The sequence below is a fragment of the Leishmania mexicana genome, chromosome 30, assembly GCF_000234665.1.
Source record: "Leishmania mexicana MHOM/GT/2001/U1103 complete genome, chromosome 30".
Taxonomy (NCBI): Eukaryota; Euglenozoa; class Kinetoplastea; order Trypanosomatida; family Trypanosomatidae; genus Leishmania; species Leishmania mexicana.
In genome coordinates this window covers 836,565-850,447 of record NC_018334.1, presented here as the reverse complement: position 1 = coordinate 850,447, position 13,883 = coordinate 836,565, and the positions used below count along the sequence as shown (strand labels likewise).

The following is a 13,883-nucleotide window of genomic DNA, read 5'->3' as shown; positions in this document are numbered from 1 at the left end:
CTCGGGGAATCGGGCGCCTGGTAAGCATAGTGGTTCACGAGGCGCTCCTGAGGTGCGGAGTGGGGTAGTTCTGCTCCACGCACCGTCACGTAGCACAAAAGGGCCGTTCTCTACTCTCTTGTTGATCGCCTCGGTGTGTCCCACGACGTCCGCCACCCTTCCCTCCTCCAAGCTGGGATACCTCGCTTTACGCCCTCCCCCTCTCCCTCCCTCCCTCCCCCCGTTTTCGACCCTCTCTTCGCTTCTCAGCACGAGGCATCTTCATCGGGGACGCAGTCTCCTTGCCCACATAGCATAGTCGCACTCACGCGTGGGCACCTATATCCCGCGCATGCGTCCGCAACATCAGTCACTCCTCCCTTTGCGACGTTTCCATCCCTCACTCCCATAGTCCTCTGCTGCTCATCCAGTACACCATGGAGCCCCCTCTCACCGCCACGCCGCACACCAAAATGCGGGCTTCTTGCAGTGAAAAATCACGAGCAGAGACGCCTCCGCGGCTGTACGTACGCAAGCAGAATAGGCCCCGCGCCGCATGGTTCGACTTCTTGTGCCGCGTCGACATCCTCTGGGCCATCCTCTTCTTCGCCCTCCTCGCCATTGTCGGTACCTGCAGCTCCGTCGTCACACAGGCAATCGTCTCCGCCGCGGTGCTCGAATCGTGGCGCACCGTGCACAACCTTCACGCAGACGTCATCAGAAAGCGGCTGGATCACCAGATAAGTGCCGCCTACAACATGGCCGCCGACATGCTCCTACTGCAGGCGCGCTACCTATTTCAAATGCAGTCCGAAGACACTCTCGCAACACTCTGCTCCATCCTCGCGGGGTACGACGAGGACATGCTCCTCGCCGCATTATCCTTAGTCTCTCTCGAGCTCCGTGAGACGGTCACCTGCATGCACGGACTCACGGACGGCGCGTTGACGGACAGCCTCTCCGGGTATGTATCCTACAACCACACCGTCAACGCCACCAACTACGTCGACAAGGCTACCTATCGCTTCCAGCGTCCGCTGCGCATGGCGATGGAGTGGCCACTTGAAGCACGCAACATCTCGAGCGCTATAGACGAGAACATGAACGCCGTCCCCATCTTCGCGCTCGTCAACGAGCTCGCGGCCGGCCGCAACTCCGACATCGACATTCGAAACGCGTGGCGTGTGAACCCTATTCTTCCGCACCTCATGGAGCTCAACGCACCAGTGGGCATGGTGTACGGGGGCCCCACCATGTCGTTGACCACCCCCATCACCGACTACGCTCTCCTGCGCATCAACGGTTCGAGGCTTCTACGCGAGCCCGACGGCATGCACCACATTGGTGCCCGTATCGCACTCTTCGTTAACCAAACCCTCACCGACGGCGACCCCGCCATTATGTCCAACAACTGGGGCCAGCACTTGATCAACTCCGTCATCCACGCGCCGCTGGTCAACACCAGTGTCACCTACCTCAAGGCCAGCGATGTCCATGATCCGCTCATGCGTGCCGCACTCAAGCACGTCGATCTCGCGGCACTGCAGAACCAGGCCAGCCGGAGCACTGTTGACTTCCAGCACAACGGCGCACCCGCGATGGTCACCGCGTGGGCTTACACAACGTCCAAGGGCCTTTCCCTGCCTCTCGTCTACGCCAGCGTGCAGGAGAACATCACCGTGCCGCATACGCTCATCCACGATATGGGCAACGGCATCATGGTCGCCGCCGTGCTCATCTTCAGTCTCATTTTCTGGCGCCTCATCCACCGCACCATCTCGCATCCGCTCAACGGCGTGCGAGCGAGCATGCTTGCCAGCGTCGAGCACGGTGACCGCCAACTCTATTATCCTAGAGAGAGCAATCTCGTCCGCTTCACGGAGGTCGATGCACTCATTCAGGCACACAATAAGACGATGCAGCAGCTGCGCAATGTCGACGCCTTCATCCCGGAGGGGCTGCGACTGCGTGTCCCGGGCGCTTCTGCCCACCAAAACAACGATGTCCCCACGCGGCGCCTCTCATGCCTATTCAATAACGGCAAGCCACCGAAATTGAAAGGCACTCCGCTGTCCGTGCACCTCTCGACTGTCGTATACCTCTCAGTAAGCGCTACAGCATCTCACACCACCGACCAATTCTTGTCGCTGCAACCACGAAGCCTCGAAGAACAAGAATCTCGCCAGATTCGCGGTCAGCGACTCATCGCGGCGGCCGAGCAAACGGCGCAGGCAGCCAACACCGCCAACAGCGGCCCCTTTCCCACACCAGCCGCACTGACAGCATTCATCACCGCCGTGTACGAGCTGTGCCACACGCACCACGGCACGCTGCACCGCCTCTGCCCCGACGCATGCGTGCTGCACTTCAACAGCGCGGTGCGCGCGCACCTTTCGCGTGGGCCGGGAGACGCTAGCGCGGCGGCGGCGCCCCCTGCACCCGCTCCGAGGCATGGTGTCCCCGCTGCGCAGTCGGCACCGCAGCCGAGGCCACCGCGCGCCACGCGGCAGGAGGAGATGAGGCGCCGCGCGGCGCAGGACGCACGCAGCGCCGCGGCCTTCGCGCTGGACCTGGTGAGCTGGACGGCCGCGCAGGGCGGCAGCGGCGAAAGCGCACAAACGGACGGCGCGTCGGCCATGCCCGACGTGCGCGCGCTGCTGGACACGAGCATGTTCACGTGCGGGCAGTACCGCCCCGCCGGCAGCGAGCAGACGCTGCAGGTGGCGCTTGGCCGCGACGTGCAGCGCGATCTGGGCCGCGTGCCGCAGCGCATCGGCGTGCGCGTGGCCATGACGGAGGAGACGGCGACGCTGCTGCGCGCGGACGACGATAGCGGCGGCCGGGGCCGCGGCCATGTGGACGCTGGCGTGCGGCAGATCCCAGTGGATGTGCTGCGCACGGGCCGCGCGGGGCTGGACGGCGATGTGGTGGTGCTGTACGAGGCTCTGCCCGGGCGTGTGGCCGGCGACGCGGCGTGGCAGCAGTACGCACGCTGCTGCTGCGACGGCTTCGAGCACATGCTGCGCGGCGACTACGCTGGCGCGCTGGCCGCCTACCGCGGCGTCGCCGAGATCGCGGACCTGGAGCCCGGGCTGCTGCCGGCGGCCATGCGCCGCGAGGCGGCGGCCAGCGCCGTGACGGGTGGTGCCGTGTCGGTGCAGGCGGCGCGGCTGATGCGCGAGTGTGAGCGCCGCGTGCGACTGCGGATCACGGAGCCGCTGTGCAAGGTGCGCTTCTGTCCGCTAGGAATCGACGCAGTCCGACGCGACTCGAAACCGCTGGGTAACGGAACCGGAGGGCGTTGCCCAGGTGCGCTGTCTCCGACTGAGGAAGATGTTCGTATACCTCAGAATGTTCGTGGGAGGGAGGCGAATCACAGTGGCTTTTCGCGGATATCGACGCAGCGGTTTCCGAGGGTACAGGAACGCTATGTTTTAGCAGTGAAGGAGAGCACCAGCACCCTCCGGTGCGTGGTGCCATCGATGCCTTCATGGATGCGCGACGAGCATGGGCTGCACTGGCATATTGCACGTTGTCCAATCAACGGCGAGCTGACCCCAGAGCTCATGTGGCATAGGAGGGTGCTGGCCCTCGGCTCTGCTGGAGCGCTGTGCTCCGTGAACTACTTGATATATCGTGAGGTGCACCCTGTGGTAGCCAAGGCTATCAGAAACGCACCACCGGGCCCGATGTCGGACGCACTGCGCAGCGCCACCCCCGTCTGTGGGCCCTCCTCACGCCAGGCGGCTGCGGTGCGGCGGTTGATCAAAAGGCACCAGCAGCTGCGCCATCCAAACCTCCTCTCCTTCCTCGGCTTCTCCGAGTCACTAGAGGGTGGCGTCGTGCTCCTCTGGGAGTTCAGCCCTGGCGGTACGCTGCGTGAACTCATCTTCCGCTATCCAAACGTGAAGCCGGTCACCATCAACCGCTTCGGTCTTCAAATTCTCACCGCTCTGTCATATTTACACGAGCGGGGAGTGGCCCACGGCAGCGTGCGCCTCGACAACGTGCTCGTGAGTGCAGATGGAAAATGCCGCTTGACTGGACACTCAGGCGACAATGAAGCAGCATGCGAACTCTTCCACATGCGGCAAACGTGTTTTATGAGCCCTCTGATGGCCACCGGCGCGCTGCCTACTCCACAGTGCGACATGTTCTGCATAGGCCTAGGCGCTCTCGAGGCACTGACAAAGCAGCCGGCGTGGAAGTGGGCCACTGGCGATGACGGGCAGCCGCTCGGGACTCCGGCAGAGCTCGCGGAGCTGATGAAGGCTGGCGGGACGACCTTCAGCAGTGCGCTGGTGCAGGGCCGGGTCGTGGTGAACGTGGACCCGCTGAGAGGGGCAAGCGTGGCCAGCAAATACAGCAACCGTGTCGTTGAGTCCCTCATTCGTTGCCTCTCACTGGACCCTGCCGAACGCCCGACTGCGATGCAGGTACGGGAGGCGAGCAAGGAAATGCTGCTGCAGGCCGGGCTCACGTTGGAGGAGGACGAATTGGCGGCCTCTTTTCCGCTGATGATGCGTGATTGACATTCCGGGGAATGGCCTAGCCGGCAAAACAGGCTGCTCGATAGCCGAGCGGAGAATGCCACTGGAACAGCTCGCAAAGGCTCATCTTTTTTTATCTACAAGACCTCCATCTCACCTGACCTAAGTCCAGGGTGGTCTTGTCTTTGAAAGGCGACGGGCCTCCGCGGGTAGGTCTTTGGGTGGAGGGCTAGGGTTGGTGCCACGTATGCATGCCCGCTTTGTCCGTCAAAAGTATAGCGCTCTTGTTGTTTTGTCTTCTCGTGCTTCTCGCTTCCGTAGCTTCGCCGCCAGTCGCATCGACGAGTGTCACTGGATCGCTGTGCATACGAAGAGAGATGCGCATGCGGCCACAGGAGGGGGCGGAGGGCGCTGACTGGATCTCGATATTTCAGTTTCCTTTCAACGTTTCTGTTCATTTTTTGTTGTTTCTTCGGTTCTCCAGATTCGGCCCACGCGCAGCCCGCAAGTCGTGTGCCTGGGCAAGCCTCCCCCCCCCCCATTCCCTCTCCTTATTCGTCCCTTTTCTACGTTTACTTTGTTATTATTCCCTTCGTCGAACTTTTTTTTCTTTGCTTTCGCAGCCCTCTGGATGTCGGTGTCTCTCTTGCCCTGTGCACGCGCGCGTACGTTTTTCATGCCTCATGAAGCTCCCTCTCTCCCTCTCTCCCTCTCTCTCGAGGTGTCGTGAGAAAGACTTGGTTCGGGGGGAGGGTTTGGGTCCTGCGTTCACTTCGGCGGCTTTTGTTTTGTCGTTTATTCTCGGCACAGATCTCCCTTTTTTTGTCCAATGAAGGCATTTTTTATTCGTTTGGTTCGGCGTGTGTACAAGTATACCAATACGCATGCCGACGTCTATGTGCGCATATGCGCGTCCCACCTCTGTGTGTGTGTGTGTGTGTGTAACCCTTTTCTTTTTCCTTTGACGCCACTGCACGCACATGCACACACACACACACACACATCCCCCCCCCTCCACTTTGCGTGCCATCCGCTCCGTATCCCCATATATATATATATACCCACCCACACTTCTTCTGTTTTTTTATTTCTTCACGCGTTTGCCGTGCTGCCCGGTACTGCTACGCTCATGTCACCTTGCATGCCTCCCTTCTCGCGCACACACGCAGAAGCGTGACTGCGCCCCTCAAGAGGAGTACACGGTCAAGGAAACAAACACCCCGCTCTCCTCTGTCCTCGCCGTCTCTCACGCATGCCCACCATCGGTGTGGGGTGCCTACCTTCCATGAAAACACAGAAACAAAAAAAAGCATACGGCGCTCCTTCTTCTACTTCGTTTGGTACGTCCCTGGTGAGACAGACCGATGGACTCCCCCCTCCCTCCCACCACCACCCAACCCCTGCCTTTCCCCATCACCCTGCTCCACGCCTCTCAGACTCTCTTCTACAGTGGCCCAGCCTCTCCTCCTACAGCACTTTACTCGTTGTCTCTTCATCTCCACCCCCCCCCCCTCTCACGCTGCCACTCCTGTTCCGCACTTCTGCTTTTCCCTTGCCTTCCCCACCCCCCCTCCGCCGACACACCGCTGCGACAGCACTCACGTCACCTGTGCTGCCGCCACGACGTGACCCGGTGCGTTCTAAGCAAACATTTTCGCCTCTCTCCTTCGTTGTCTTCTTTCTCTTTTTTTGTTCTCCTCTGCGCTGCATGATAACGGGAGTCCAGGCGGGTGCGTCAGCGCGCGGTATTGTTGCCCAGCACCACACTCTCTCTCCGTGTGGGTGGACGCCAAGGAGTCCCTATCCCCGACCACTGTAGAGCCGCTTCTGGTGGCGGCAGGGCCGGGTACCTACGACGTGGCGATGTCAGAGCGGTGTATCGCTACTGATGCCGGCAGTCGGGCCCTGGACGGCGTTGCGTCGGCGCGGCCCGCGACCGTCGACACGTATGTACCGACGGTGTGGCTCGAACGCATCTCGCCCGGGCCTCACACTGCCCACCTGGTGGGAAGCCTGAGCCGCCCCAAGCAATGCGCCAGGTGGCGGCCGGCATAATGGGAGCGGCTGTGAGGCGACCTGAGAGGTGTGGCGTGGGTAGAGTGTGGGGCAGGGCCGTGCTCTCAGACGGCTGTGGCGGCATTGCCTTCACGCCTGTGTCAGCGGCCGCCTCGCACCGGGCGATCGGGCCTGTGGCAGGCCCGGTAGACTGACCCTAGGCACTATGGCCGAATGGACACGCTGCGAGAGCAAACGTCACTAAGCCACGCCGCGCATGCCCCCACCCTCCCTCTCCTGTCTCTCATCACGCCCAAGCTCCTCGCCCGCTCACGACCCGCGCTTTGGTATGCAGGTGTCGGTGTGTGTGCAAGTGTGTGTCCCACTGCGACGCAGGTGAGTGCAGGCGCGCTGGAGGGCGTGCAGGCACCTGTCCCACCCCCTCTTCGCTACGCCCAAGGTGGTATCAAGCACCTGCAGCCCTGGGCGCATCTCTTCCGGCACCGCCAACTGCTCTTCCCCTTTCTTCTGGCTTGCCTGCTAGCCGCCTGCGCCCCTTGCGTGTGTGCCACAGCGGCGCGGGGGCGCAAGGCGGCGCCTGAAACACGCCTTCACACGTAGTCCGGTCAGCCGCAAACAAATGCGCGGAGGGAACGCCCTTCAGGAACCGAGCTGTCTCTTCGCAGGGGTGCGCTGGCCGCCGTCACCGAAGCGCTGCGACCTTTGCCCGCCACGTGTAGCGCACCCCGCACCTCACACAATCCCCATTCGCCCACCCGCTCGATCCCCCTTCGTAGCAGCGGCTACCCACGACTCGCTGACGCCGACAGCGGCCCGCGTGCCCTTCGCTTCTCGCCTCGGACTGCCAGGGAGAGCGCCCGCCTCGCCCCTGGATGGCGGCAGCACACATAGCGCACCGACACGGCTCCATCACCTCCGCCACTCGCGTCGCACAGCATACGCCTGCCCCCGCGCGCTACGAAGCCCCTCTTCCGCGCAGCAGGCGAGCGGGCGGCTGGACGGCAGCGCTGTGTGCGCGTGTTCCCTGTAGACACCCGGTGCGCGGTAGCGTGCCAGTGGCAGGCGGGCCGGTGGCGGTGTCTCCACGTACTGTGTCGAGGCGCGTGGATTTGCAGCTGGCGGCTGGGGGTCGGGTGCTGCCGTGCGCAGGGCAGCGGCTCGCTTTGGCAGGTACAGCCCCTCGGCCGGCTGTGTCCCCCATCTCCCTTTGCGGATGTCTTTGCGCGCTGTGGTGCAGCGTGAGCTGGGGTGTTTGTCTGTCGTGCTGGTGACGCCGCCTCCCGTGCTCTGCGGCATCGTAAAGTGTTGGCTGAACGTGCAGCGGGGGTCTTGCTGGGCGCGCGAGGGGGCTGGCGCTGTGCCTCCAGGCGTCACAGCTTTTGCGAGCAGGCGCCGTTTACGGGGCAGCCTGGACCTGGGCTGCAAGGTGGAGCGGCGTTGGCATCTCTGTACCGAGCTGCTCCCTCACGGTGGCGTTGCCGGCATTGTGGAAGCTGACGAAGAGCCCGTGTGAGGTGGGTTGGATGATGGACTGCCTCGGCGCTGCATCGACGTAACGCCGAGCATGCCTGCTGGCCGTGGGTATGCACGGCTTCTCCTCAGCGGCGGTGCCGTTGTGTCTCCACTACGCCGCGATGAGGATCTCTTTGGCAGACGAGAAGGCACGGCGTGCTGCTGGATACGCACGAAGGTCGGGCGCGGTGGTGGTTGCCTCACGGCTCAGCGCCGTCAGCGGCTTTCTCGGTGCTGCGCCTTCTCATTGCCAAAGGACGCACCCGGCCGGTGCTTCACGCGTTACAACAGTGACGCTGTGCTGCGCGGCGGATGTCGGCGCAGCGGTCTCTCTCCCTGGCCTCTCATGCTCCCCTTTGTGTTCTACTCGCTGCGGGGCTTCGCCACTCCCGTTGCGTGCGCCCCTGCACCCTTGAGCTCCTGCTACGCGCGACAACGGTGATGTGCGCTGCTCGGCTCTCCCATCTCGCCACCGTCGCCCTCGACACCACCACCTCCACCCTCTGCCCTCCGCGTGTCTCCTGCTATTGCGCGCCACCAGCATCATCTGCGCACGCCCCACCCAGGGCCCTCTCCCACCTCCTCTGCTTCTTTTTGTGTGTTAGCTTCGACACATCGGGCGGCTCATGTCAAACCGATCAGCCGATAGCCGCTCTCACACCTGTCGAGGGCAACAGCGCGAGGAGTACCTCGACCACGCCAGCACCTGCGGCGGCGCCACGCTGGACTCTCCCAGCAGAACAAAGATGGCCGTAGGTGCGGTGCGCAAGGCCAAGCCGACGGCGACGTCGCGGAGTGCAGGGCAGCGCTCTCAGTGCCAGTCGAACGCGCAGCCGCGCCGCACCGGATGTCTTGGTGTGCTCCAGGGCATCCGCGACGCCGTCATCAAAGCGGTGTACGTGATCGTGCCGCCCGGCGGCATTCTCTCCGGCGCCTTCAACATGGCGAGCTCTTCCATCGGCGCCGGCATCCTTGGCCTGCCCGCGGCGACCGACTCAGCAGGCATCATCCCCGCCATGATCTTCCTCGTCGTCATCACGTACTTCTCCGTGTTCTCCATGTACATCCTGGCACTCGCATCGGAGAATACGCGCATCAAGACCTTCGAGGGCTTGGCGCGGTGGCTCTTCCCAGCGAGAAGATATGCCTTCTCATACTGGGCCGCGTTCGTCAGATGGTTCTACGGCTTCTCCGGCTGCGTCGCCTACGTCATCAGCCTGGGCAACTGTTTTGGTGCTATCTTCACCGGCGCCGCAGAGCAGCACCCCGACAACAAAGCCATCCAGTTCTTCGCCACCACGCAGGGCAACCGCGTGCTCACCGTCATCGTTTGGCTCTTCGTGATGCTGCCGCTGGTTATTCCGAAGCACATCGACTCACTGCGCTACGCCTCCGCCATCGCGGTGGCATTTATGGTGTACTTCGTCTTCGTGGTTGTCGCACACAGCTGCCGCAACGGACTGGCGGAAACGTCGAAGCACGTGAAGCTGTCCGGCAACCAGGTGGACGATGACAAGCTGGAGCACAACACGGTCTTTCTTTTTCGCACCGGCAACTCCGTAATCCACTCCGTCGGCATCTTTGTTTTCGCGTACGTGTGCCAAATCAACGCGCAGGAGGTTCTGTGGGATTTGAGGCCCGAGATTCGCACGTCGAAGACCTTCACGATGTCGGCGTTCATTGGAATGATGCTCTGCGGCACGCTGTACGTGCTAGTGTCCGTGTTCGGCTACTTCGACTTTGGCAGCAAGAAGCTGCTGGGCAAGTCGCTGCTGCTCATGTTCAACCCGCTCGAGGAGGCGGACATCATGATCGCCTACGTTGCCGTCATGATCAAGCTATGCGTGGCCTACGCGTTAGTCACCATTGCAGCGCGCAACTCCCTGTACTACCTGATCGGCTTCCAGCACCGCTACCGCAACCGCACCGAGGCTGCTGTCGCGGAGGAGCTCGGCTTCGTCGCTGGCGACGCCGCCGTCCAGCAGGGGGCAAATCCGACCGCGGCGGCGGCCGATAGTGACGTTGTCCAGTCCGGCAAGCTGGACGGGGTGGACAGCGACCACGGCCCGGAGGGGACAACGAAGGTCCACAGTCCCTCCCAACCCGTCGATGAGGGCTACGAAGAGGGTGAGGACGTGGAGGAGACCGCCGAGGACACGACGTACGTGGACAACATCCCGTTCTGGCAGCACCTGCTCGTCGTGCTTGCGCTCTCCGTCGCGTCGCTGCTGTGTGGCCTGTTCATCCCGAACATCAACACCGTCTTCGGCTTCGCCGGCGCGATCAGCGGCGGCTTCATCGCCTTTGTCTTCCCCGCGCTCTTCGTCATGTACTCGGGCAACTTCACGGTGGCGCAGGTGGGATGGTTCACGTACCTGAACACGTACCTGCTGCTGATCTGCGGTGTTGTGGGCATTGTCTTCGGCACCGGCGGCACCATCTACGTTACGATCTAGGCGACGGAGGTGTCTGCGTTGTAGCCCACCGCGCGAGCAGCTGTGCGGGCGCCGGCTTTTTCCATTCTCATATTCTTCCACGATCTGCAAGCGATCCTCGCTGTCGTGACGCTGACCGGAGGCGCGCTCAGCGGAAGGCTCGTTGGTGGGCTGCCTGCCTTGGTGCGTCAGAGGTGCGCGCACTGCACACTACCTCCCCTCTCTTGTCGGCCGAGTGCCGTGGGCCGACGGGGAAGTTGAGGGGTGCTGAGCGCTACATGTGGCGGGGAGCGGCACGGCGTTGCGGGCGGCGCGTGAGGCCGCATGCAGCGCCGGCATTGTGGCGGCCTCCAAGCGCACGAGCGCCCAAAGGCACCCGACGGAAGGCGAGTGAGCGCTTCTGCCATCGCAGCACCTCTCGGGGTGTGCGCACGCGTGTGTGTCTGTTGGCCCCCTCTTTGTTTTTCTCACTTTTGATAGCGTTATGAGGCTCCGCTGGACCTAATACGTGCGCGTCTCCGTATGCGCTGACCCCAGCGCGTGCATCTCCCTTTCCTTTCTTTACGCCCCTCTCTGTGCACGTGTGCGCGCATCGCGGCTAGTGCGTGTATATGTGCGACTGCGTGAATGAGAGATACAGATCGTGTTGGTGGATGCGGCGGGCAAGGTGCTTAACCTGGTGATGTGAAGCATGAGGTAAGGACGGTGCGCTGTCAGTGGGGTGGCGCTTCTCTTCTCGCGTTGTGCGCTCGTTGTGAAGACACTGTCTGCGTTGCGAGTGCACTCTGCCTCGCGTAAGCCCGTTTTGTCGGTCCCCGCATCGCTATGCGGGCGCGCACGCACGCCGTATCGAGCAGAATCAACCACGAAGAGCAGCATCACTCCCATGAGCCGCCGCTGTGCCCACCGCTCTCTCCTCCTTGTCCGGCCTCCTCACCACCATCTCGTCGAGTGTGTACACATACGCACAGGTGAGGTGCCTCTCTTCTACTTTCTCCTTTGTTTCCCTTAACCATTTTTTGTGTTGCTGCAACTTATCGGTCGCGCCTGTGCTTGGCTGTCCAGCGGGCCGCTGGTGCCTCCGTGGCGGCGTCTTTATCGTGCGATGGCCTGCTTTTATGCTTGCCAGCTTTGTTTCTCTGTTGGCCTGAGCGGTGAACTCCCCAACCGTTGTGACGACGAGAGAAGTCGTGGAAGCCAAAACGAACGGCAGCGGCCTTCAAGCGCCTCATCGATGCAATCCGTAGCGCCTTGTGCTCACCCTCACCTCCCTCTCTGCTTCTGTCCCCCTTGGCAGCCGCAAGGCACGCCTTCCCGCGTGGGCTAATCGCCTGTGGGCCCCACCCACACCTCACACGCCGAAGTACCCTGGCCGCGAGCACTCGCACACACACACATATAGGGGACAATGTCCGCACCTCTCGCACCCATCAAGAGCAGATGGTGCAGTACACACCCGACGAGTGGTCGGTGTCGCGGCGCAGCTTGGCCGCATACCTCCGGATGCCACGCGTCGCGCTCGGTGTGCGCGTGCCGGGCCCGGGTCTGGATGGGCGGTCACACGCGCACGGTCTGCGGACCCGATGGCGAGGGGGTCTCCCTCGACGAGCGCACCCGGGGACACCCTGGGGGACTTGGCGCACCGGGCAGGGCGGAGGGGTGGTGCACACGAAGGGGTGCGTTGGAGGCGAGGCCTGCGACTGCCGCTGCGCGCGCAGACCCACCAAGCGTCAGGGGGTGCTCCCTGGGCATTCACGGGCATGTCGCACCACTGTCCCCGGGTGGCCGGGCGAGGCCCTCAACACCGTTTTCTCTCTCCACCTCCCGCGGGGGTCGGCAAGGGGGGATGCGTCTGTGTGCACGCGCCTGGCCCCCCCCTGTGCCCCCCCTCCCCTCGGGCACTGCGCTCCTTCCACTCTCCGTTCGCCGATTTCCGCTGGGAGATCGACAACAAGATAATCTTTTGTTGCCGTGGTTGTGTGTGTTTCCTTCGCTTGCTGCGCCTGGTGCGTGAGGGAAGGTGTCGTGGGTAGTTGTGCAGTCTTTGAGGGTTTTCTCTTGTCTGTCTTCGCTGTGTAGTTGCGCGACAGTCCTTGTGGATTTTATTCTGCTGGTGTTGTCGGAGGCTTCCGTTTCCAGCGTTTTTCCTGCTCTCTTGCGCCTCATCGGTGTGGTGCGCTGAGGTGGAGAGAAACGCACTGGCCATCGTCCCCGACTCTTGTCGAGCAGGCATCCTTGCGAGGCCACACGCACACACACACGCGCGCACAAGTGATCGCATCGATGTGGACCAATTTCTCTTTTGGATCTCTTTTGATTTTGGGAGAATGTGGCATTTTTTTCTCTCGTTGTTGTGCGTGTGCGCATGATGGAGAAGCTTGCTGCACGCCTTTACGCACGTTGCGTGTGTACTGTGAGAGCGAATTGAACTAGAAGAGCCGAGGAAGACTTCGTCCCTCTGTGGACAGGGGGAATGGGTGAAGCCCATCATCGATGAGCCCTGATCTCCTACCACAAGAGCAGCACTGACATGAGGAAATCCGATAGTATGCAGGACGCGGTAGCGAGCTTGAGGTGGAGCAAGGAAAAGGAGGAACCGCATGCAGGGGAGTTGGCAGAGCGTCCAAATCATTCGCTGCGCCTGACGCCTTTAGTGTTGTGTGTTTTCCCTTTATTGTTGTTCTTGGGCCTCTTCTGCGTCAGTCTCTGTTGTCCTTATTTTATGTTCTGCGTCCTCTGTGTTGTCTGGGAGGGGGTGGGAGTGCGACTCTCTCCATCAGCAGCGGTCTGCGTGGACTTGCCTCCCTCTTTCTTCGTTTTTTGTTTTCGGCTCATGTGCATCCTCTCTCGGTCTCGTCGCCTCTTCTATTGTGTCGCACTTGATGCCTGACTCTGTCCTCACGCCCCTCCCATCCCCCATGGCCGTCTCGTCGGCGCCTGTGGACATGCAATGCGCGACTGTGTGTACGCGCTGGAAACCGCTAGCGGCAACGTATGGCACAGTGTGGTGCCGATATGCGTGGAGGGGGGGTTATTCTCTGTTCTTCTCTGGTAGGTGGTTCGACAGAAATACACGTATACATACCGCTTCGCTTGTTGGTGCTTGCCCCCCCCCTCTCTCCCCCCCTCTCTCTCTCTCTCTCACTATTCCGCGCCCCTGTGTGACGCACACATCCGTATCCACAGTGTCCTCTTGTGCGTCCCCTCACCTTCTTACCAGTGAATGTCTCGGTCTCTGTCCCTGACCTTGTCTGGCCTCGGTGGATGTCTCGCCGTCACTCTGCTCGCAGCACGCCACACCCTTTCTCTCATGTATGTGCAACTCGTGCGCAGCTGGGCGTAGGCGTGTGTAGCTCCCTTCTCTCGTCCTCCCTCAGAGAAGCGGACTCTAAATCCACGAGCCGTGTTGTGGGTGTGTGGGTGGATGGGTGGGTGGATGAGTGGGTGGATG

The 13,883-nt window shown here is 62.1% G+C and overlaps 2 protein-coding genes across 2 annotated transcripts; both read left to right on the top strand.

Moving 5' to 3' along the window:
• Positions 1-416: 416 nt before the first annotated feature.
• On the top strand, positions 417-4,511 carry LMXM_30_1830 (protein kinase-like protein; the record flags this gene model as incomplete). Its single annotated transcript, XM_003877652.1, has 1 exon — positions 417-4,511. One exon carries the CDS (start codon positions 417-419, stop codon positions 4,509-4,511), a length of 4,095 nt encoding a protein of 1,364 aa, XP_003877701.1.
• A 4,112-nt stretch (positions 4,512-8,623) lies between these two features.
• LMXM_30_1820 (amino acid permease) lies at positions 8,624-10,453 on the top strand (the record flags this gene model as incomplete). Its single annotated transcript, XM_003877651.1, has 1 exon — positions 8,624-10,453. The coding sequence occupies one exon, from the start codon at positions 8,624-8,626 to the stop codon at positions 10,451-10,453; it is 1,830 nt and encodes a 609-aa protein (XP_003877700.1).
• Positions 10,454-13,883: the final 3,430 nt, after the last annotated feature.